At 28.5% G+C, this 25,818-nt stretch overlaps 2 protein-coding genes and 1 long non-coding RNA gene across 4 annotated transcripts; 1 reads left to right on the top strand and 2 right to left on the bottom strand.

Annotated features, from left to right (window-relative positions):
• LOC149888830 (uncharacterized) lies at positions 1-713 on the bottom strand. Its single transcript, XR_016452793.1, has 2 exons — positions 634-713; positions 1-539 (listed from the first exon to the last, which is right to left on the bottom strand). It is a non-coding gene; the product is annotated as an uncharacterized LOC149888830 (long non-coding RNA).
• A 285-nt stretch (positions 714-998) lies between these two features.
• LOC145188832 (uncharacterized) lies at positions 999-6,086 on the top strand. 2 transcript variants are annotated; one of them, XM_090088727.1, is made up of 5 exons: positions 999-1,122; positions 2,748-2,775; positions 3,325-3,371; positions 3,765-5,342; positions 5,657-6,086. In XM_090088727.1, exons 1-5 carry the CDS (start codon positions 1,093-1,095, stop codon positions 5,687-5,689), a joined length of 1,716 nt encoding a protein of 571 aa, XP_089944853.1. In that variant the 5' UTR covers positions 999-1,092; the 3' UTR covers positions 5,690-6,086. The 2 variants fall into 2 exon arrangements, with proteins under 2 accessions (XP_089944853.1, XP_089944855.1); XM_090088729.1 differs by having other exon boundaries at positions 3,765-5,336.
• A 2,744-nt stretch (positions 6,087-8,830) lies between these two features.
• On the bottom strand, positions 8,831-25,731 carry LOC145189464 (uncharacterized). Its single transcript, XM_090088730.1, has 18 exons — positions 25,527-25,731; positions 25,238-25,323; positions 24,316-24,407; positions 23,306-23,417; positions 23,108-23,214; positions 17,394-17,474; positions 17,270-17,315; positions 16,665-16,785; positions 15,439-15,524; positions 15,174-15,280; positions 14,934-14,984; positions 14,616-14,675; positions 14,436-14,499; positions 14,140-14,240; positions 13,356-13,481; positions 11,948-12,062; positions 9,216-9,624; positions 8,831-9,085 (listed from the first exon to the last, which is right to left on the bottom strand). Exons 1-18 carry the CDS (start codon positions 25,712-25,714, stop codon positions 8,896-8,898), a joined length of 2,142 nt encoding a protein of 713 aa, XP_089944856.1. The 5' UTR covers positions 25,715-25,731; the 3' UTR covers positions 8,831-8,895.
• Positions 25,732-25,818: the final 87 nt, after the last annotated feature.

Raw genomic sequence — 25,818 nt, forward strand, 5'->3', positions numbered from 1 at the left:
TTTAAGTAGAACCACTTTTCATTAATATGAACATAGTTTTACATGCTCTGAAAATAACCGTTTGACTTTACCATCGACAAGAAAAATGCTAGTCTTGTCAACTGTTTAACGGTTTGCCAAATTTTAGAAAGTGATTTCCTTTAACTGTTTTTGTTTGGTTTGAATGATATAAATGAAACGATTTTCCATCCTTCCAACAAAGTAATGAAAATAATATCTTCATGTTTTTGACAAAACTAATCTCCAATCTTTATGTAGCAGCTCAATTCTTAATGGTCTCTTGGGTTGTTTCGTTGTTGATAAGCTGCTTCACTTAAACCTCTTTGTATACAATGTTTTGAATTTTCTCTCTCTTCTTTGCGTGTTAGCATTTTGATAATTTAACTTAGTAGTATTATTCCGATCGCACTCTCGGAGTTTACCCAAAGTAAATGTTTACGATCATTATACCAAAAAAGAGGCCAGTTCTTTTCGCGTTTATTGTTTCTTTTTTAATGTAATGATGCAAAACTCGTTGATGCTCGTCTAATTGTTTCGTGCTAAACATAAAAATTATCCATTTGGTTACGTTAAAACTACATCTCTTTAATTAACATTCATAATTCGACGGTACAAAATAAATATAAACATTACATTTAGTTTGCTATTCTTCCCTATATAAAAAAAGGATTTTGTTAATCTAATGTTGTTAATGTAATTTTGCGAAGTGCGCGGGCCGCTTTTGATGTAAAGTGACGTAAGGCGTGACTTTATGGATGTGCCGAAATAAAAGTGCAGTTTGAGTTGTGGTGTTTAATTACCAGTTTCAAAGTATTTATACTTTGGTCTTATTATATAAAAAAAATTAAAATAAATTTTATATAATACTATTAATTTTTTAAAATTTCTCTACTAATTGAAATAATGAAAAATAAATATTTTATTTTTTTAAGTAAATTTTAGATAGTAAATTGCCCCCCGTGTTATATAACATTTTTTCATTGTAGCTGCTAATATTTTTTATCTCTTTGTGTCACAGATTCCACGCTGAAGTAAAAAAGAAATTCCATCTTTAAGGTTACCTTCGAGCGTATTAGCATAAAGTTTTCGTGTATGGTTGTTATGTCTCATTGCTTAAACCAGGTAGCTTGTTGTTCGATTATCCTGCGTATTATTCACAAAAAAAGAACAAGATTAGTTTAAGAATTTGAAGATGTTTTTTAAAATGTAATCTAAGTTATGCTCGAAATAGTTGTATTCCAAATATTATCTTATTCGTTGATTAGCATACTTTTATCGATCTTTTTACTAAGCACATATTGTTTGTATTCATCGAGCTATTTATTATAAGTAAATGCGTTGATCAATTTGTCTTGCATAGTTGAAGGAGTGCAACTAATCTACTCACTTTTATATATCTTTAATATACATCAGAAGCGTTCTTAAAACGTGCTACTTTTGAAAATAGGTAAATATTTTTCCACCACAATGTAACTTACTTGGAAAATATCTCTAATAAAGCTGCAGCACCAAAAGAATTATTTAAAAAAATTCAATCTAATAGGTTTAATATCCTTCCCATAAATGTTAAAGATTTCATATTTGTAAAAAAAACTTATAAGAGTTCTCAGGCGCTACTACACTTTCTGCCCCCCTATCCCTATTTTTATGATTATGAAAGAGAATTTTATGCTGATTAAGAATCACATAAAATCATAGATCTCAAAATCAATCTAAAGTTGTAGGTACAAAAATATATAGCAAATCACTAATATTTGTCATCTTGATAAATGATTATGTCTGTTTAAAAGTTATCTTTTAAAAATTAACAATCTTACTTATACTTTTTATAATAAAGATCTCAAAGGGAGAAAGTCTAGTAGTGCTAAGTGCTCATAACTAATTATGCTTGCACTTTTGGCACGTTTAGTTAGGAAGGCTACACATTTAATTATTGTGTCTCAGATATCTGGTAAGAGTATCAAACCAAAAAATTATAAATAATAGTTTTTTTCAGCCCACAGTTTGACAAACACTTAAAAAAAAATATTTTAAGATTGAAAGGTAAGTTGAATTTTAAGGAGTTTTGCTTCGCTTAACTCTCATTTGCATCAAACAAAAAAGATGTTTTTCTTGGAATATTCCATTTTTCTCTGTAATTTAACAAAAATCAGTAAAGATAATTACTCAGAATTTTATGAACAGAATTTGGAAGCTATATTTTAAATCCCAAACTGAGTCTAATTTATTTCAATTACTTATGAAATTCAATAATTTGCCTAATATTTTTAATGTAAATTTGGTTTTTTAAAATTTGCCTAATCTGGTAATTTTCATGTTAGCACATCAAAGATCTTATCTAAAAAAATTATAACATAACTTAATTTAAAATCAGTAACAATTAAGTAACAAAAGTAACAAAATATGCATTTTGGTTCTCAACATTCACAACTTAAAGAGTTAAAGAAAAAAACATAAATATATGAAAAACTACAACAAAAAAATGTTGTTTGGGATGTTTAAGTTCTTAACCTTATTTAGCTGTCAAAAAAAGTTTTGTTTTTTCTTGGTTTCTCCATAAAGTTTTATTTCAATGCTTAAAGTTTGTGTGGCTTAGTATTTAATTAGCACTGTAAATTTTTAAAGTTTATATCCTAAATGTAAAGTGTAATTTGTAAAGTAGATTTTTATATAATCACCAATATTCAACAATAATTTAATTGATTTAGTGCGTAAAACAATAAAATTTGTAATTTTCTTGTTTTCAGAGAGGAAAGCAAAACAATAATCACCAAGGTAAGAGATTTAAATTAACTTTAAGTTTTATTGATATGACTTTTTTCAAGCAAATAATTGTTCTTATTCAAATAAATAAAACTGGTTGAATATACTAACATGGAATGTTATTTTGTTGATTGATAAATTCTAAAAGTGATACCAGTTTTAAAGAGGGAAGTACTTTAAAAGTTTTCAGTTTTCTAATGGATTATAAAACTCAATTTAAAAATGGTAAGAGATTTGTTTTATTTAAGTTGAACCTTTAAAAGCAATTAATAGGAAACAATCACTTTTAACTCTAAAAATATAGTTTACATGTAATTCTTACTAGGGATTTTCAATGTAAAATACTTAAAGGATTTGAACATTTATAAAAGTGTTCGTTTTGGGTCAATTAAGTTAGAGTTTTTTAGTTCAAACTTATTAAAATAATTTTTGGATTTAAAAAGCTTTTGAATCATGATACTTATCTTCTAAATAAGGTTATGCCGAGCTTTTGACCAATATTTTGTTACATTTTAAGATGTAAGTATGTAATGGGCTAAAGTTTTACTTTTTTTTGTTTAGTTTTCATTTCTGATCATAACTTACATCATACTTCATATTACAAGGAGGTTTGTGAAGTTTTTTTGTTGTTGTTGTTGTTAGCCTGATTTTCTCTTTTACAGTTCTATTGGTTTAATTTTTCTGGTGGCTGCATTTTTGTAAGTGTTATCTATGAAAAAAAATATATCCTTATACTAATACCTAATGTATCATTTTACTAACTCCTTTTGAGTTTAGCTTCTAATGATAATTTTACGTTGGTTGATTTTCATATTTTATGCTACTTATGATAATGAAATTTATGAGAATTTAAATGGTAAAGTGAAAACTCTTTAACTGTTATTTTAACTGTACTTATGTTAAAATTGTTTTATTCACTTTTCATAATTTAATGTTTTAACATAAATTAAGATAAAGTTTTTTTATTAAAATGTATTTTTAAAATATTTCTTTATTTTTAGGCTGTTGAAAATCTAACATTAACTACGGCTCAACCTATAGCAACGCATCTTGGCAGCAACAGCATGCCTGAGCCATATATATCACCAGGTGGTTATTATGCCAGCAATCCAGCCTTTCAGCAATGTATGTCTTATGCTAGCTTTAGCCAACCGCCAACTCAATGGTCAAATGGAGGTAACAGTCATCAAGCCCCTTTACAGGGTTTCGATGCTATGCAGTACAGTACATTAAGTGGTGCTCCTACAGCTGTTCCTACAGCAGAAAATGCACAAAATCACCAATATGTGTCCTCAGACCATTTGTTTAACCAAAATAACTCAGGTTATCAAAGTACATTTTCAACTGCACCATACATGAATGGAAGTTGGTCATATTTTAATAATACAAATTCCTTCTTTTTTCCAACTACTGGAGACCTGAACTTAACTTGGGGGACAAATGCAGAAAATCATGTTAACAATGGATTTCTGCAAGATTTATATAAGCCTCCCCCAATGCCTACTGAGCAGGAAAAGACAATGGATTCTTTACAAAATGACCTATCAAATACTGGTTTTGATACTATAGAACCTAAATCTATTGATTCTGTTGATAAATCTTTATCAAATTTTAGTCTTAGTAATGAAAAAGATATTGAAAGAGAAACTTTAGTTGTCACCAGCATGAACTCAGGTTTAACTAGTGTATCTAAAAGTACTGCCCCTGTTAATACATCTGGACAATCTAATGCCCATGCAAAACCAGTTTCCTGGGCAAGTGTTGCCAGCCAGCCAGCCAAAAGTAAGACTCCTACTGTTCGTAAACCTGTTAAAGAGACACCAACACAAACTGTTAAATCTAATAATTTGCAGAACGGTAATGTGAATAGCAATGGTAAAAGCAAACCACAGCAGTCAAGTTCTCGCTGGAATCGACCAACTAATAATGGCAGCAATACTAGTAACAATAGTAATGATGTTGTAGCTATTATTAATGATAGCCATCTTGATATTAACAATATGAAGGACAATTCCCCATTGTTAAAAAAGCTGTTGTCTAAATATAATTTTAATCCTAGAGAACTGAATATGGATTTTAAAAATTCACGGTTCTTTATCATAAAGAGTTATAGTGAGGACGATATATTCCGCTCAATCAAGTATTCAAGCTGGACTTCAACTGAGCATGGAAATCGTCGACTTAATGAAGCTTTTATTGAACAGAAAAAGACTGGAATTAAAACTCCCATGTATTTACTGTTTAGTGTTAATAGCAGTGGACATTTTTGTGGAATTGCGGAAATGACATCAGAAGTAGATTTAAATATTGAGACAGGTATTTGGGTTCAGGACAAATGGAAAGGACGTTTTGATGTAAGGTGGATATATGTGAAGGATGTTCCTAATAATATCCTTAGACATATTCGCTTAGAAAACAATGAGAATAAGCCAGTCACGAATTCTCGTGACACTCAGGAAGTGTCTCCTGAGAAAGGGAAACAAGTGATTAAAATAATTCATAATTATCAAGCACAAACTTCGATATTTGACGATTTTGCACATTATGAGAAAAGACAAGAAGAAGATGCAAAAGTACGAGTAAGTCTTTTGAGTTCTGATTTTTTCAATATTCTTTTTGTATTGTTTTTTTTTTTATTTTTCCTTTCTTTCTTTCTTTTTTTTTTTTTCATTCTTTTTTTCATTCAACCTGTTCAAAATTACTCTTTCTTTTTTTTTTCTTTCCTTTTGCTATGGTACTTAATCAAAGATAAATCTCTTTTGCTATGGTACTAATCATAGATAAATCTCTTTTGCTATGGTGCTAATCATAGATAAATCACTTTTGCTATGGTACTTAATCATAGATAAATCTCTTTTGCTATAGTACTTATTCATATATAAATCTCTTTTAGAGTAAGAAGATTCCTGAACCATTTAATTTATAACTGATGAAATATCCCTGGTCGTTTAATCTGTTGTGATTCATTTGTGGGAAAGTCGCAGTCTGTTTATTTGTTTTGTGTCGTATATTTCAATGTTATCTCGCTTATTCTCTCTCTCTCTGATTCGGTTTCATTAGGGTTAGGGAACATGCCTAACTTAATGGGGAAAAATCTATACTCTTTTTCAATCATAGCTGTTTAAATTCCTTCGAAACAAAAACAAAAAATTGCCTCCCTTATCTTTTTTACCCCATGATTTGTCTCAGCATGGAATAAAAAAAATTTGTTTCTGGTAAATTTATCAGTTACAATTTACTTGTGTGAAGCCTTGTTCAATTCCTATAATTGATTTGTAGATTTGTAATAGCGTTTTTACGTCAAATAAATATGACTTGCTTTGCGCTTTTCTTCGTATGTTCCCGCCATATCTTCTCTAACTAACTGTTAATGCCTACACCAGCTATAAAGCACATCGCCAGATAAGTTCAAAAAGTATTTATTATGGTGCAAGCGATAATTATAAAATCAAAGTATTGTTAAATAATTTATATGAATGGAGTCATTTTTTCTTTTAAAAAATTGCTCTAGTTGAAATAAATTTGGTTGAGATTTATTTTAAGCTTACGTTTCACGAAACCAACTTGTCATGCACGAATTTTTGTTTACGCGTGTTTTTGCTGGTTACTTTTTCCTACTAAGTTCTTTCTAATTATATTAGGTCTTTTTTTAAACCTTATTTTCCAGCCCATCCTTTTTTCCCCCCTATCCTAAGAAATTTTTTCTTCCCCAATACATTTTATAAAATTTATGCAAAAAAAATTTCCCGTAGACTGCAATCTTAAACAAAATTACGCAGAATTTTTGAGTTAATCACGCAAAAAAGTCAGCTAATTCTAAATTTTGCGTGATTACGCAAAATTTTAACCAAAGAATGATTGCAAATAGCGTGAAGGTTCGTGACTTTTTTTTTCAAACCACAGATCTTTGTAATAATTTTAAAAAATTTCAGTGAATATCAAGTGTTTCAATAATATTCTTTACATTTTTCTAAAAGTAAGCATTAAGTTTATTTAGAATATTTAAAAATCCATCTTGAAGTAAAAACTTTTACCAAAAGGGTAAGTCTACAATAGAGCTTACTCACGATTAATTGCAATATAAGACATGAGAGATCTAACAATAGACGTCTGGTAATATACAAAACGAAGGGCTGAAAACTGTAGCATCTACAAAAATGAATACAAAATATTCTTATTAGAAACCCTTCATTTATAAAGTGACGGACCCCTACTTAATGATTGTGATGATGTAATTTTTATCTGTAGATATAAAAGAAGCAAATGAGCAAAAGAAAAGTATTATGATATTTCTAAGATTAGTGGAGGAGAGTTTAACTTTTAAAAAAGCTGATGACAAATCTAGTCATCGACCAAAATTTTTTTGTCATCTTCAAAAATGTTCATAAGTTAGTTAAACATATCACTGAGTACACGAATTTTTCAACCTCTAAACTTAACAAAAATGCTGCACCTTTTTTTTGGTACAGAAGGTAAGCAAGAGACAATATAAACATAAAAACTTTATTTTCGTACGCAAATCTCTAAAACGATGAAATGAAATTTGTTTACAGAATATTGATAACATAAATACTTTTCTCCAAGGTATATTCCTCATTTTTCTTGTGTGCCGACAAAAGCTAAAATTTTCCCTTTTTACTTAAGAATTACCAATTTTACGGCAAATTTGGAAAATCCACAAGTACACATTTATATAGGATTGCAGTTTTTAAAATTGCGTGATTACACAATTTTAATTCATTCAAAAATTTTCCGTAATAACGCATTTTTTTGCGCTTTGTGTAACAAGCTTTATAGGATTGGACCCAGGTGGAGATGATATAATTTGCATTACTAAATTGGAATGGGTCAAGTATGAAGTGGGTGCTAGGCTAAAAATAACAAGAAGTTTACTGCTCCTTCAGTCACGTTTCATAAAAACTTTTAGAGTTCTCTTTACCCGTAACAAAAGATGATTTGGTAATGTATAGAAATGTCTCGTGATTTTTAAATAACCTAATTTTTTAGTCTTTCCAAATTGTGATAAAGTTTATGATTTATTCATGTTCAATCAAAAAAGGAATTCAGATCACCGTCGGTTAGAATTGTGCCACACTTTGGCAGTTCTCGAAGAAATGCTCTGCGTTGGGTGTTAGTACAGTCTCACAGGATCATTCTCATACAAAAATTGAAATGAAATTTATATATTTATTTAAATCATTCTCATACAAAAATTGAAATGAAACTATTTTGTCCAAGAAAAATTGTGTGTGAAAATTCTTAGTTTTTATTATATCACAAAATGAGCCAAATGATAGATTTTACAAAGTTTTACAGCATTAAAGATGATCTAAATATGCAAGGATCAATCGTCCTAGCGCTGGCTGGAAAAACTGGTAAAGGTAATTTGTATTAGTTGCACAACCTCAGCGCAAAAGGTCCCCCGTGAACATTTAGATGTTTAATGGTGCTTATCTTTTTAGTATTGATGTGTTAAGTAAAACAAAAATACGAGTTTTATTGTAAATCTAAGGGTTGTTTTAAAAATACGAGTTTTATTGTAAATTTAAGGGTTGTTTTTTTAAAAGTTCTGATGGCGAAACGAAATTTGAGCTCTATTAAGTGTAACTCTGCTGCTTAGGTTGCAATGTACAATATTTTGTTCAACAATCATCGTCAGCTTTTAAATGTCTGATAAAAGTTACCTGACCATGAAAGTTTCTTGTTAATCTTTAGTGTTGACAGTCGTGGGATTGCAATGTGCTTAAATGCATAATGCAACCACTCGTGACATGCTTTCAAACGTTTCGCTCCTTTTTAAGCTAATGTTTACCAATTACTTTTTTTGCATAAAAAAATTTTTTCGCCACGGACCAGAGCGAAATTTGAACATGGAAAGGAGTGAGCGATCAAATATTAGTTGAATGTTTAGAAAAAACGTTATAAGCGACCCATTAGTTGGCATTTCCATAACTACACGTCATGTCAATCTAACAAAGCAGTATAAAAATTAAAACAAGAAAAAGAACTTTTTTTTTTTTTTGGGAAATTAAAAAAAAAATCTATAAAAAATTTTCAACGATAAAAAAAAATAAAATTTAGTGTATTTAGTATAAATCTCTCTCACGAGACAATGAGCCTTCTTGTAATAAATTAAAATAGTCGATAAGATTCAAAATTGCCCCAGTTGCGAATATTTGCATAGGAAAACTTTTCAGGCGTAACTTCTTCAGATATCGCATTATATGAATGCAAACTGAGATTTGCAGCTAATAGGCCTGATCGAATGCATGTGTCCGAGTCGAATCTCTGCAAGATACCATAGACAACACCAGCAACAAAACTAAAAAGTAAAAAACCTAACTGAATTCTAATTTAATAACAGTTTTTATAATTATTTTGTCAAAGTTTAATTTTTTTTTGTACAAATTTCAATAAGAACAATTAAAACAAAGCAATAAAAAAATGGTTACCTATCTCCAGCTCCGCTTGCATTTTTTACATTTATAGGTAAAAGTTGCTTACTAGCAGATGGGTAAAACCTTGCTGTCAAGAAATTGTTAACTTTTTCGTTACAAAAAGGTTCTCCAAATGGAGTTCTGCTTACTACTATAACTCCGTGTTTCCCCAACGTTACAAATAAAGTGTTAACGTAATCTGTACATTCATTTGAAAAGTAAAGACATTCGTTTATAATTCCATTCAATGAAATGTCTTCTGAAAACGTTTCTTTTTTTAGCACGCGATGGCCATTTATCTTAGAGACAGCTGCGTGTATAGCTTTCAACTCGTTAAAATTCGGGGAGGCAAAGTTGATGTAAATTTCATTTGTTGTCGAAAACGCAACACCAGCTTTGGTAACGGATGCCGGTTCAAACCATACTGAAACATACGAAATTTTCTGTTTAAAAAATAAGAATCATTTGAACTAAGCAAAAATTAGTAAGAATTGAAAAAGAGAACAGCTGCAATAGATCTAAATATTCTTAAGTATTAATTCTATAGTTTCCAGGTCTTAACAAAACAAGTTCAAAAATCTAACATTCCAGTAGGGCCATTTCAAGGTTTCAAATTCGTTTCTTTTTTCATCATTTCTACATTTAGGAGTATATGCATGCAATGTTAATTGTTGCTTTGCCTACAAATAATTTGTAAAACGAATTTAAAAACTAAAAATGGCTCCTTTTTTTTAGTTAGTTTTTTGTCCTTTTGCAGAGAAATGATTTTACGTTTGTAGAAATGATTTTACTAACGCGATTTTCAAGGAATTTTAACTTGCCTGTTAATTTTTAGTTTATCTGATTACTGTTGATACCTACTGTTCCACTGCATGTCAACAGCGGTAAACTCATTTGTAACTACTGTTTACTGCATTTGTGGCTCTTATTGATCGCATTTCATCTAGTAGCATAGGCCTACTACTAGCTTTTTTTATTACAAGTCAAAGTCATTTTGAAAGACCAAGTTGCTATCAAAATATATTGCCGAGGTATTTTAACTTGCAACCAAATTTAAGCACGGAAAATAACTCGTTTTTAAACACGGAAAATAACTTTATTTAAGCACGGAAAATAACTCGTTTTTAAGGTCAAAAAAACATTAACTATCTTTTCCGAGGTTGACTATTTATATATTTATAATATTATGTTCATTTTTATCAAAATAATTAGCAAGATTTTCAGGGTTTATCAATACGTTCTCAACGACATTATTTTTACTTTTTGGGAAAAACACGCCAATATCATCTGAATATTTATCTAATTTCGTATGTATAAGATGAAGAAAATCGTCTGTAAATAACAGTAATGGACCTTAAATGGACCCTTGTGCTACATCACATTTTATTTGAGTCTTTTCTGAGTACAAACTTTGCAAATCCACAATTTAAGTAGTTTTTCAACAAGAATGCATTTCCATTTAAAATAATTTTCTGGTATGTAAAATTAAGCTTAACAACATCAGCTTTTTTTTTTGAAAGCGAGCAAAAATGTTTCACCTTGTTTAGACAGAATGAGTTAAAACAACTTTGCTCCAAAAGTGAAAGAATTGTGCTCAACACCACAATGCTTCAATATGATTTGTTAGTACTCCTGTTTAACGGCTAGCAAAGTTATGCAGGCGCTAATAAGTAGTTATTATGCATATCACATGCCATTCCAAACTATTGACCCTGGAAGGATCTATCGTGTGCATAATTAAAACTAAAGTTGTAACGTCACAATTTGCAAAAGAAATTAAAAAATGGTTCTTCTTTCCCGGGTCATAAGTGCCAAATATCGATTGCTGTGGTATAAAGTGATTAACCTCATATTTTCATTTTGAGCAGATATTCATGAATCTCAAAAATGGCTCTAGATCAAATTGCAGATGTTCATTTCATTAATTAAATGAAATTTAGAAATTCATTTAACTAATCAAATGAATTTCAGAAATTCATTTAATTAATCAAATGAACACCTGCAATTTGGGTAAGAGAAGTGGAATCGAACTCAATAGTTGTTGTGAATAGAAGAAGCCATGATGTAGAAAAAAAAGGAAAATATTAAGTTACATACTTTAAAAAGCCATTTTTAAACGATTTATTTTGAAAAAATCTCAAAAGTTCTTAGAGAAAGGTTTTTAGAAAGTAATCTATCAATTCTTTTGTCTATTTTATATTTAAAGATTTCTTATATTCTTATGTTTGTTACTAAGTGCTCATCATCCTCACTATCAACATCCTTTTTTAAAGTTAATCACTGGGACCTTAAAACCATATCACTTTAAATATTATCACCTCTTGAAGTAACAAAACTTAATGGTGTTGAAAAAATGGCAAATGTTAGTGTTCTTCAAGTTAAAGTACTTCGCGTACTTTAATTTTAACTTGAAAAAAAATTCGGTCGCCAATTTTTTTTTCATTTTAAACAACTATTTCTCATAAAATGTAACAAAAAAGTGCGTGCGTGCGTGTATCAATAAAAAAAAAATTGTAAAACTTGTTACAATAAACAAAAAATTAATGTTATACTTCATCAATTTATCTGTTTGAAAAAATGATAAAAAATTATATTAACAAGAAACTTTAAATTGATATAAAGTTCAACCTGGCAGTCAAACTATGTAGCAGTGATTTTTCATGCATGCATGTGTGTATACATACTTCCATGCAAAAGCACTACTAAATAAAACAAAAACATATCTGATAGAAATTAAAAAAATAAACCTGGAACATTGTATTTTTTGCAAATCAACAAAGTTGTTAGGATGGTTTCTTGATTGTTATTACCATCAATAACAACTATAGGAGCTTCTCGTATAACACCTTCAAATCTCTCTATCTGAAATTGAGTAGCAATTCAGTTTAAAATAAATATGCACCATAACGAGCCACTTACATTCTTTAAAAACAATAAGCTGAACATATTGACAATATAACAAAGAATTATATTAATAGTTAAAATACTGTGAAGATAAAGTTAAAGATGAATCTTAAAACATGAAAAAATAAGAGTAAAAAGTAAAACAGTAAAATTATCTAGCCCAAAAAATGAAGCTTTATTATATTGATTTTAAAAAAAAATATAGGATACTGATAAAAATTAGAAGTATTTAAGTATATTAATAAAAATTTGAAGTATTTATAAAACTAAATAAAAAGCTTAACTTTATTAAATTAATTTACTAAAGAGTTAAAATGTTATAACAAATTTATTACACAAAAAGGTCATGTTCAAAGTAATATATTACAATGAAAAAATTTGGTTTTAAGATCCTTTGTCTGAGAAATCCAAACAAATTCTGAAAGTAATGTCTTCAAATCATTTTCATTTTCAGATATTTTTTACTGAACAATCAAACTTGGGACCAGTTAAATTTTTTTTTAAATTCCTATCCAATCTAGAGAAATCCTGTAATTTGAATCAAAAATCAAAAACTATGTGCTAATAGAAATGCTGAACCTCCCAGAATTTGTCGACAAATTGCTTATGCTGAATCATCTTACAAATGTATTATTTACTAATTTGTATATTTGTAAAATATTATTAAATCATTTTTTTAGTTGGTATCAACACTTAAATGAAATATGTATATCTTTCTGCAAGTTAAGTCTGCTCATGCTAATTCAAGTATGCACATTAAAGGGTTAATGTTAATATTATCACTTAACAGTATCAATGCATTTTTTTCATCTCCATATTTTTGAGCATTTTTTTTTTAAAAAAAAATTTCTACACAATATTAAAGAAATAATCCTAAAAACTTATCAATTTTATAGCAATTAATCTTAGCTAATTTATCATTCACAAAAGGTGAATAAACCTCAGAAGCATAACTTGGCTTTTTAACTTTCTATTCTTATATTTCTATGGCACTGAAATGCTAACAGTGGATGTAAATTATCACAACTTTTCACAATAACAATCCATCAGCAATGGATTGTTATTATAATATAATCATCATTAGCAATGGATTGTTATTGTGAAAAGTTGTGATGAGTTACTTCCACTTAATTTCACCTATAGGTTTTTCTCCACTTAATTTCACCTATAGATTTTTTCAACTTAATTTCATCTGTAGGTTTAAAGGTTCTAATAAAGGATGAACTTAAAACACATACTTAAAACACATACCACTGTTGGTGTCAATGCACTATGTATATCCATATCACCCACAGCCATTATTAAATCACCGTTTTTATTTAACATCGCTGAGTAACTTGCAGTAGATTTATCAGAAATCATTATTCCTGAAGTATCCTAAAGGGAATAATAAAAAAGCTTTTAAAAAGTTATATTTAAGTTTAAGTATCAAATTTGATAAGAATTTTACTACAATTTAAGCAACAATAACTTTGACATCTACAATCATGCAATCAAAAATTAACAACTAATAATAAATATTTAGAGCATATGGAATCCACACTTTAAAATGAAATTCAGAAGAGTTCATTATCTTATATAATATCTGCTGTTAACAACTTAAAAAGCCATTAGTATAAACAAAGAAAACTTGTGTGCATATAATTTTTTATAAACATAAAAGTTTATCAATATAACCACTTGAAACATCCAAATGTAATAAATATCTACAAAAAAAAAAAGAAACTCATGAAGAAATATGACATGGCTGCAACAATCACTTGACCTCAGCTCAATTGAGATACTACAGGAAGTGACTTGTTGATGGAGCTCACTACTTTTACATGTAGATGAGGTGCAAATCAGTGTACATCAATAGATATATTACACTGTTTTGCACCTCATGTACATCACATTACATGTGTAACTCATGTAATTTTGCAACAAGCATAAATTTATATTTCTCTACTTTATCTAGATAATTTAGTCATATGAACACTCTATATACATACACATCCTTTTGTTTTATGTAAAGAATGTTTTAAGTCATTATTACCATATTTATTTTTTCCATGTTAGAAAGCATTATTTCTCCAAAGTTGTCTGAACCCACTGCACTGATGAGAAAAGGATTTGTACCAAGCCGAGTTAAACACTCTATAAAAAAACATTAAAACATAACTTTTATAAAGTAAAAAATGCAGAACCAAGAAGGGTAGGACTTTTTTTTTAGTTAAAGACTAATTGGTATCATAAGCTATTTGAGGGTTCCAGTGCAGAAGATGTATTTTAAATACTTGGCTGTTAAAACTTAAAATAAAACTACAAAAAAATCAAAAAGTGAACACATACCCGCAACATTTCTTGCAACACCTCCATGGCTAATATGTAGCTTTCCAGGATTAGTTGTTTCAGCCTGTAAAAATTTAAACATTTTTGAAATAAAGCTTAAAGAATAGAAAAGTTGTAGGGCTAAGTTAAGAAATAAATAAAACACTCAAAATATTTAAAAAGAAAAATTCATTTTTTTACAATAGCATCCACAGTATTTGCTCTAGCAACTATGTCAAAAACTGCTCCTCCAATAACAACCTAAGTAAAAGAATAAACAGATCCATAAAAACCTTGAACGGTCAGTTATGAACTATACATACATATTTTTAATATAAAATATTAGCAATTACTGGTATCATTGCAAAGTATGCCATGTGATAAAATTATGTTGGCACTTTTTTTTCTGAATGATTATACAAAAGTAGATTTCATCACAACATACTGTACACGGATTAGGAGACATGATTTAAAATAAATACTAATTTTAACTTAGCGATTACTTTACAAACATCTCACAGGCCTCTTATTTGTAATATTTTCCACATTGATCCTTGAACCAACTTTTTTCTAAAAAAAAGATTTGTTATACTTTTCCAGATATTATATCAAGACCAGATTTTATATTAAGCTCATCATGAAATCTTTTTTAATATTGTTATTCTATTTGAAAAAGAAAATTATCTAAAAAAGATAAAACATCATAGGAAAAATGAAACTAATTGTAACACAAATGAAACTAATTAAAACATAACATACTTTTTGGGGGATTTTCTCTGGGGTACAGCCCTGCTTTTTTATCATTGAAGTGTAAGATACAGCAATTTGAGCTCCGACCTTTGCGTTATTTTCTATTAACTTAATATCTGGGAAAGAAATAGTTAAAGAATAAATGGAGAGTCAAATGAAAAATAAGATTAAAAAATTTTTTTAATATAAGAGTCAAAAGATGTTTTTTGTAAAATGGGTTAAAAAAGTAATTTTATAATTTTTAACTATTATGCTTTAAAGTTAAAAAAGATACTTGAAACTAATGACTTTCCATTTGACAATTGTGCAACACGGTTTAATATATATGGAGTAATATCTTTTCCAACAATGTTCTTTGAGCTATAAATAAATAAAACTTAATTAGTTCATATAGATTAGACAAAAATTATTTAAAAATTTTTTTTTAATCCAGGTGAAATATTGACTTAGGTCTAAAAGTGGATTAAATTTTTAGTTGGGAATATATTATTGAGAAATGCCAAGAAAACAAGAGGGTAACAATACAATACATAAGAAGAGGATAACAGTCTAATAAGGTAACATAAATAGGGAAGTTAAATACTAATAAAAAAAAATTAAAGAAAAATTGACTAAAAATTAACTAGGAAAGTGGTTAAGGCATTTGGATATGAAAACAAACTTGATTAACTGAAATTATAAAAAGACAACTAGTTCACCATATAATAACTATACAATAAACAAACTATACCAGTTTGCTTATTGAATAGCTTTCTTTGAACTGTGTTGCTTTTCATCATCTTAAATTTCTCTTTGCTAAAAATTTTAACACCCAGAACAACCTGCTGGTATAGCTGAAAAGTATTGTAAAACAAACTGCTTGGTATAGCTGAAAAGTATTGTAAATAACAATAGTTCCTAAACAATAGGGACCAAAAAATTAATAAAATTATTTCCAGACCAATAATCATGATATTCTCCCAGTTGAAAATGTTTTGGACAAAAAATGTTAAAATAAGATAAAAATGAATATTAAAATATCAGTAAATTAACAAACACACAAGATATTTGGATGAAAATTCGTATACTTATAAACAGGTGCAAGTTACATATCCAAAAACTTTTGTGTGTATGCTACCAGTAGGTCAGATTTAATAAGCATTTTTCTATTTTAAATCTTAAGGCACAAAAATAGCAGTTTTAATAAAATTTATTTATTTCCAAGGACATTATAGTTGGATTTCAAAATTTGCATTTCCAAGCAGTGTTCTTTTTCACCCGTTTTTTTTTGACAGCACTTTATACTTTGATCAACCTAATGCATTTTGTTTAAAATAAAAAATACAAACTGGCTGGCTCCTTAAAAAGACTTATTTTGGCAGACTTTAAATATACCTCCACAAAAAACAAACATTTTAGCTAACATTTTTAGTAAAAAAAAACCCATTTAAGTGCTATATTTGTAAAATGTTGCTATTTTTGTATGTATGAAAGGTTCAAATTCAGATAAAATAATCTAACCTTGCTTCAGATACAGCCTGCTGAATTATATACTCAATGGCTTCATTATCAGTAGAGGAATCCTCAGGTATTGGCACGCCAATTACAACTCCATTTTTAAGGTTAAGTTGATGCTGGCAGTCTGTAAAAAGAAACAACTTAAATTTTTTTTTATTTAGGCAAATGTGTTCATAGAAGTACTTCAAAGAGAGAATTTACACAAATATAATCATAAGTCCTCTAATATGATATGTAACCTATAATAAAGATGTAGGCTTGGTCCAGAATAATACAGTCATTTAACAGGGAGAAATCAGGCATAGCTGTCTTGATTATCAATGTTTCTCCAGAGCCATTTCTGTTGAATTGACTCTGAGAAAGATTTTTTGTGAAGGTAATGTTTTATTTTATAGCTAATTCAGGTACTTCTGAAATAATTAGAGAGCTTTTAAATATTTTATAAAAGAATAAAAAAGAAAAAATTTCAAAAAATAAAAACAATTTTAGAAAGAAAAAAACAAACTTTCTTCTCATAAGAAGTCTTTACAAAATAAGTACACTTAAAATATAAAAAAACAATTTGACATTTTAACAAGAATTGACAGTTAAGCTACTATAATGCTTACAGAGCACATTAGCAATATCCTCAGTATTGTCTAGGCACATTGGGGCCTGTAAAAATAAAAAATATAAAAATATAAAAACACAAACATCAACATTTAATAAAAAAATATTGACTTTTTTTTTTACCATATGACCACTGTTAGGTGTGAAGAATGCTGGGAAATTTTTTGACTTTCCATAGGTGATCACTGGTACCCCTAATGTTTCCTTGAACAAAAAAAATAATAATGATAAACTTAGTATGTTAAAAAAGAAAAGTATCTTGAGTATGGCTTGAATGCATATTTAAATGTACTTTTGTGTATCATTATTAAACTTATATTTAACAAGCTGAAGAATAAACGTATCACTAATATTTTATTTAACTTACAAATAAATTATAACCTTTTTTTTTTCTACATTTACAAGGTGTACATGGTATTTAATGGTATCTAATGGTATCATGGTTTTTAAAAAAATGCAATTTTCTCAGGAAATACTGATTAGATTTGAATAAAACCAACTGCATTAATCTTTTTACCAAAACTGGATTAATCTTCTTACCTTTTAATCAATGAAATCACCTTGCAGATCAATTATTACTTAGACACAGAGTTGATTCCACCGTTGTCAATTACTGAAAATTATGGCTGTAATTTACAGTAAAATAGCCATAATTATAGGAAAATAAAAATGTTGCTACTATCAACTTTTTCTACTGTAAACTATGATGAAAATGGCCATAATTACAGTAAAAAAATTACAGTACAAATTCATATTGTAGCTCATGATTATGTTGTAATACTTCAGTGACATTGCTGCACAGTTTCAATAGAACTCTTCATATTTTTATGTTTAAACTACAACTCACCAAAATTAATGCAAGAATTAAAAAAGTGCATGCATTATTTCAGTTTAAATCACCAATAAAATTGTTAAATAAACTTTAATCAACTTGTTAACTTAAGTAACTTTTATTCTAATCAAAGAAAATCAAAATCAAAGAAAATTTAGAAAAAGCGATCTTACGAATTAAAACCAAGTCAGTCATAATACAACAAATCAAAACACAACATAAATGACTTAAAGAAACTGTTTTTATATTAGTCACAGTCAAAAGGATGAATTTAGGCTGGCAGCTATAGTTTCAGGACTAGATGCCATACTTGAGGTAGTTGTAGGGGCAGTTTTAGATCCAAAAACAGGTCCATTGTTAGGAGATTGCTATGCTTGAATGAATGTTGATTTATGTCCTAAAATATTGAGCACAATCTCATCCACTTTGGTGAACTTTTTACCACCACTACCTGTTGGATGAAATTAATAGAATTTATTTTATTATAAATATAAATTCTTTCATGGATCAAACTAGGAGTCTTCATTTTGGAATGTTTCAAATAAAAGTAATGATTTTTTTCGTTTAAAACGAGATTTTAGGTTCAATCAAGTTATCTTAACATAATTGATACATTGATCATTTGAATGATGCACACATTTTTTTTTAGAAATTCATTTAGATTTAACTCAAAATAATCAGAGTTTTTAAATTATGATCTTTGATTTTTTTTCATTTTTTTACATTTACATTGCCATTATGGTGAGTAGAGCTATAGCCATGCTAGGAAATGATATATATTTTCATACATTGAACTTTTCTTTAGCAAAAGATTCACCAAAAATTGCTGAGAATTTTTTGACAGTATGAAAACATTTCTTTTTCAGTCAATATTTGTGGTTCTCATTTTTAAATTGTTTTAAGAAAATCTTACAGTATTATGATTGATTAATCAAAGATTTTTAAATTATGAAATTACAGATTATGATTGATTAATCAAAGGAGCTGATGACACTTGTTAGCCTATGTGGTAGAAGTGGGATATGAAATTGCATGTTGTTTAGTTACTAAATTAAAATGAATTTTTTTCATTGTCAATGACCGGATTTAACCATGATGGAACATCTGCATTGATAATGCAAAGATCATTCTATATCAGATGTACAAGCATCAAGACATCTATGTACCAAGTCTTCACAAAATATATGTTTATGCATTAAAGTTTATTCTCTTTGCTTTATGACTTAATTTTGTAAACTAACTACTTTGGGAGACTCTGTATGAGCCATGTACATCCATAATAAAGTGATCTTTGGATGATGCACCTCATTGTATTAAGCAAACTTTTGTTTTAAGAGAAAAGCTAATCAAACTTTTCTCTTAATATCAAGAACAGGTAAGTTGTTGGCCAAAGCTGGATCATAAATTCTTTGCCATGCTGTTGTCTTCTTCTTGTTTGTGGCTTTGGAATCTGTGGAGCAAACAAAGTTTGGTCCCCATTAAAAATTTCTGTTACAAGGAGCTTTTGAGAGAATTCTTCTTGCCCTGTAAATATTGTTAAACTTAAGAATTGTACAGTTTAATTAATTCTAAAGTTTTTAAGCTTAAAAAGTTCAAGAGTTTTGTGAATTAATTGATTGTGAAAGGTCAATGAAATGAGAGAAACTAAAATATAAACAGAAGTCCACGAATTACAAAATAAATTCTAACTATTGCAACAATGCAGCAACTGTAATTGAGTGCTTTGATCCAATTTATACAATTATACCAAAATCTTTGATAGTAGCAGTACTTTCATTTTATTTGAATTACAGAAAATTTGAATTTAAATACGAGATTCAAAAACAATTGTGGAATCAGCCTATGGCCACTGAAACTGGTGCAGCTATTGATGATTGTTTGCTTTAATAAGGCCTTAAATTCTTTCTCAATCCTGGGGTCACTACTATAAAACTCATTCCGATCGGAACTTAAAAAATCGTAAACCCGATGAATTTCATCGGATTCGACAAAATTGGCGTAAACCCGATAATCCCTAATTGCCTCTACTATAAACATTTTTTTTCGTATCGTAAAAACTTTCCGACAAAAATATTAGCGGATTCATGAAAACCAAAAAGATATTATCTAGTTAATCCATTGTTTTTTTCCATTTTGTTCTGTTTACATTATAGATAGTTGTGCAAACTTTCAACTAAATGCCACAAGAAAAACAAGTTTCAAAAAAGAAATGTAAGTAAACCCAATATCCTTATCTTAAATATACATTATACTTATCTCCAATTATAAATCTTTCTGTGCAACTACCACAGTCCTACGTTCATATGTTTTAGGAGTTTTAAGACGTTCTTTATCAATTTACAAGGCCAGCTAATCAATGTTTTATTAAACGATTAAAACCATTAAATAGTTATAAGTAATTTTTTCACTGTAATTTTCCTATGTTATAGACATACCACAAAGGCAATAATTCTATGTCATAGAACTTCCAATAAAAAAAAAATTTTTTTCTAAGGCATAACAAAGACAGGCACACAGCCACAATTAAACAGTAATTTTAAAGTAGTGAAATTATTATGTCATGTTAAAAAAATTTTCATCACATTACATCAAAGTTGTTCTTTATTGTTATTGTTGCCTGTTTATGTTGACCCTATACATAATACTATTCTCACACATAGTTCATTATATTTAATGTGCTTTAATGTTTTTTATCCAAGGGGACAGAAAAAAGACGCCTACATAGCTCGAGTGTTATTGAGTTTGTCACAAAAATTTGGCAGACTGGATTAAACAATTCAAAGATGTTTTAATGAGAAGATTTGGTGAAATGTCACAGATGGCTCAAAAACACCAAAGGTTACCAATCTTGAAAAAAACCTGGGCATCTGAGGCTATCTATTCTAAAGCAGTTGCAAATGGACTCCCCATTCCAAACATCTACTACCTAAGGCATGTAATAATTTCTTACATTTCCCAAAGTATTCTAAACCTAGTTTAAAATTAGATTACCAAGTTTTATTCACATTAGATGTTAGTTTGGTTTGTTAGAAGCAGGATCCATTTTGACCAGACAAAATGTATTGGTCCTGAATGCAACCTATTACAAACCCTTAAAAGGAAGCCTTCGCCACTTCTATTACTCTATAAATAACAATAAATACCTTTAAAAAGCATCAAAAAACATCCTAAAAGTTGTTCTAGCAAACTAAAATTGAACAATGCGATTCCATTTATTTAAATTTTTTTTGGAGAAATTAAAGTGATAATCAAGCTTGCTCTGACCAATCGAACAAATTTATTTGTTGTCTCATGAAAAGTTTAGTTCTCTTTTTAATCATTTAGTGTAAGTTTTGTAGGAGAGAGAAAGTCAGTGGTTATCATATCCTTGATAATCTTACTTTATAAAAAGTATTGGTTTAGTATCACCTGTCTATGTTGACCCCTAGATGCCATTTACACATTTTGTAAGTTGGAAAATTTGTGTCATTTTTACTAAAATAAAAAATGCCAGGCATCAGTTTTAGTTACCTGACAATATTTTAATATAGTAAAAGTGACCTATTGCCCAAGGTGTATATGGTTCCTAGACGGTGCAAAATACTGCAACAATGCAATATCATAGTATAGGATGTAATCAATGTTGTAAAATGTTACAAACTTAAAATGTATTATTTAACTATGTAGGACTTCTGGGACAACATCAAACAAGTGACTACAAAGAAGGTGACAGATTCTAACAAAAGTAGTATGGGGAGTCAAAAGCTAATACCACTGGATGAGATTGTTTTTGACATTAGACTCAAATAGTTCTATAGAATATAGTACAACTATTCTAGAATTAAATTCTGAGTTTTTATATTCAAATTCAGTGTGTTCTACTGCAATATTAAGAAATCTAGATAAAAGTATTTGTAATTGGCAAAGCAGTTTCTTTCATTATTAGTGACACTAACCTTAATAGTCTCTATTTTTGCAAATAATATTTAATGATTAACTTGGTATTTGATATTTGTGGAGAAATTCATATGAAAATAGAGTTTGGTCTGAAAAAAGTAAGAAATTTATTCGTGCCCAAATTCATATTTTTAATTTCTTACCCACTGTTGATTATCTGTTGTCGAGGTAGACAGTGAAAAATGAAATGTGGAACTTATTATTCTAATTTTGTCAATGAGAAATGTTAGAGATTGAGTTTGATTTTTGTTTTTGTTTTCAAAACAAGAAACTGTTAAAAAAAAAAGCTAGCTCAAATTATCGGATTTACGATTTCCGCTACACAGAGATCGTGTAAACTTTAATTGGGTTTTTACGCTGAAATTAGCGGAAATTCCGAAAAAATATGTTTATAGTAACAATCCGCTCATTTCAGCGGGTTTCAGATGAAATGGTCGTGAATTCCGATCGGAATGAGTTTTATAGTAGTGACCCCTGGTGACCAACTCCTCCTTAAGTATTGTACAAGGACTTGTTGGTCTACCTTTCAACTATACCCCACACAAAAAAGTATATAGGATTAAGTCTGGTGAGTTTGGGGGCCAAACATCATGACCAACATAGTCACAAAAATGTTCACTGTTATTTTTACAATTTTCTTAATGTATTGCATGATGCTGAATCTTGCTATCAAACATATGGTTGCACAGCAACAACCTTTAATATCTAGGGCAATTCATGTTCCATTTATGTATTTATCCTCAAGCTCTTAAGGAAGAAGTAGGGTGGCATTATGTCACCTCTGAGATGACTCCAAAGACAGTGACAGTGGCTGAAAACTTTTTGAAGATTTTTTTTAAAAAGTTATTTTCCAAACAAATTTTTAAAACCAACACCACCCCACCCCCCACCAAAAAAAATTTTTTTTTCATACAAGTTGCAAGCAGTGTATTTGACTGTAATTGTTGAATACCATACACACCCTGTAAAGTTAGAAGCAAGAGAACTTTACATCATAAAAAATTTTCTAGGTAACATTATTTTATCTTAATACTTTAAATTAATGAAACTTAAGGTTATTTGAACTTACCAAATATTCCAATGTCAATTTTATATCAAGTATTGATTTAACCCCAGCACAAACAACAGCTACAGGAGTTCTTCCAAGTTCTGTAAGATCTGCACTTATGTCAAGAGCTAAAACAAAAATCAACATAGAACTTAAAATATTTAGCTCATTAATAAAAAGATTTTTTTTTAAATGTTTGAAAATCAAATAAACATTCACTTTGAAATACTTCTCTATGAACACCTCCAATTCCTCCTGTAACAAACAATTTAATTCCAGCCAAATGTGAAGCAAACATTGTTGAAGAAACAGTGGTACCTCCACTCAATTTCTAAGTAAAATGAATCAATAATTTCAAATCTTTAAAAACAGGTTTAGCCTTTTTAAAAATATTGACAGAAAGTACACACAAAAATTTCTGTGACCAAATAGTTATAACTTAATCTTCAATCAAAATCATTAAAACTCTAAAAACTACATATATAATAATATAATATACAAATAGTATAATATACATATACTAATTTATTCTAAAAATCATTAAACCTAAAGACTTTAACATTGTCACCTTAACACTCTTTTTAACTATGAGTTAGACAAGAAAAGGATAAATATATAAAAGAAAAATCTTTTAAAGAGCTGTGTAAATGTAAAATTCTGTACACTTTAGAAAGCATGTTTATAACACTGCTGAAAATCTTTTTTTTAAAATTGCAGCATTAAAAAAATTTTTTTTTTTTTTCTTTTTTTCTTTTTCATTTCTAAAATATTTTAAATAGAAATAAATTATTTTTACTATTTGTTTGTTTTTTCCAAAAAATAAACATAATAAAAAAATTCTCTTTTATCAAAAAGATTGAATTAAAGCAATAAAATAAACTTTCTTAGATCATTTCAAAAACTTTCAAAATCTTTAGCTAAACCAGTGGTTTGCAAGCCACTCTTCAGCTATGCCAGCTATTCCAAGGAAATGAGAATGCAATTTTTTAAATTTCAATTCTACTAAAAAATTCTAAGGTTTTCTAACCACTGATCTGTTGTACTGTAAACATTTTAAATTTCTTATTTACAACTGCATTCAATAACAAGTTTTTCTAAATAATAACACAGCAGATAAGTTGCTTAATCAATTGATGGTATCAAAATCTTTACCCATTCATATGAATAGGTAAAGATTTTGATACCATCTTTCAAAACAGTTTAAATTTTTATGCAGAAAAGTGTCTTACCTTACTTAAAACATAGCTAAGGTCCCGTCTTGATATTTTCAAAAATTCAGACTTCTTAGATGATAAATATTTTATTTCATCTGTATCCAGACCTAAGATTTAATTTACATATATAAAAATGTAACAAAAATCTTGAATAAAAAATCTTTTACTTATTTTATTTATTATCCAAATGTTCAAATGGTCAAGATTCACCTAGTTTAACAAAAAAAACCAATCACCTTTTTTATGAAACACAAGAAGTATAAAAAAAATTGCACTTATAGAAACTGATGTTTTTATGTCTTAAAGAAACAACCATATTTTACTATACTCACTGTGCAGTTCTAGTATATTTTGTTTAATAAATGAACTTTTTATTTTCTATCTGAAAAAGTTGAAGACTACAAAGATATAGATACTTTTGACAATATACAAGAAAAAAAAATGCTATCAGGCACTATCAGGGTGTTTATATTTATTGAACATTTAAGACTACTGAAGTCTTCCAACACAAATTCCAGTTTTCTCAAAAGTAGAAAAAGTGGACAACTATGGTTTTTTCCCTGTAGTCTTTAGTTATTTTTGATTTGCCTTTACAGGCTTATTTCTAATCACTTAACCATAATATAAATGGTAATATAAAACTCAAGCCCTGTTTGAAGGTAAATTGGCCAAAATCACAACTTTTATGTTCAGAACCGTTACTGTCTAAATCTTAGCATTGAAAGGGTAAATTGATTAAATATGTTGAAATTAATTGGATATCTTTTAATTAGTATTATTATACTACTTTGTGAGTAATTTATTAGAAGGCAATTTGGATTGAAAGAAAAGAAGAATTAAAAAATTTTCATTTTCCTTTATTCTTTTCTTCTCTTAATTCAAATTGCCTTCAAAATAAAAAAGTAATATTATATGATTTCAAATCAATTAACAATACCAATTATCAATTTTCCATCAATAACTCCAACTGTAGCAGGATTTGCACCATATTTCTTTACTATATTTTCAATGGCTAGAGCTGTGCTGAAAAGAATATTTAAGAAATATAGCAATTAATGACAGCATGATTGAAATTATGTGACCACTTGATTTTAATCATGTTGATTAACATTTTATGACAAAAATTTTCAACAACAAAATAAATGAACAGAATACACTCTAAGACAGTAAAAGCTGAATACTCAAGAATACTGAATGACAACAAATAATCCAAGTTAATGCACTACCTTAAGTTGTGAGGATAGGGCATTCCATGAGTAATTATTGTAGATTCAAGAGCAACAACTGGATCTTGATTTAGTAAAGCAGTTTTAACATGATTTCCAACTCTAAATAAATCTTGAGGAATAGTTCCTTTTTGTCTATTAATGTGCAATGCAACTCTTTTATGAAGATAAGAAAAATTTCGAAACATTTTTTTCCCTTCTAAAAATGAAGAATATTAATTATTTAATTAAGTTAATTATATCTAAAAGCTTGAGTACCAGCTTAAGTTATTGTTTTTAGACATATATACAC

Source organism: Hydra viridissima, unplaced genomic scaffold (assembly GCF_058129835.1).
Source record: "Hydra viridissima isolate aposymbiotic clone 2 unplaced genomic scaffold, HvirCarnegie_v1 scaffold_5, whole genome shotgun sequence".
In the NCBI taxonomy this organism is placed as follows: domain Eukaryota; kingdom Metazoa; phylum Cnidaria; class Hydrozoa; order Anthoathecata; family Hydridae; genus Hydra; species Hydra viridissima.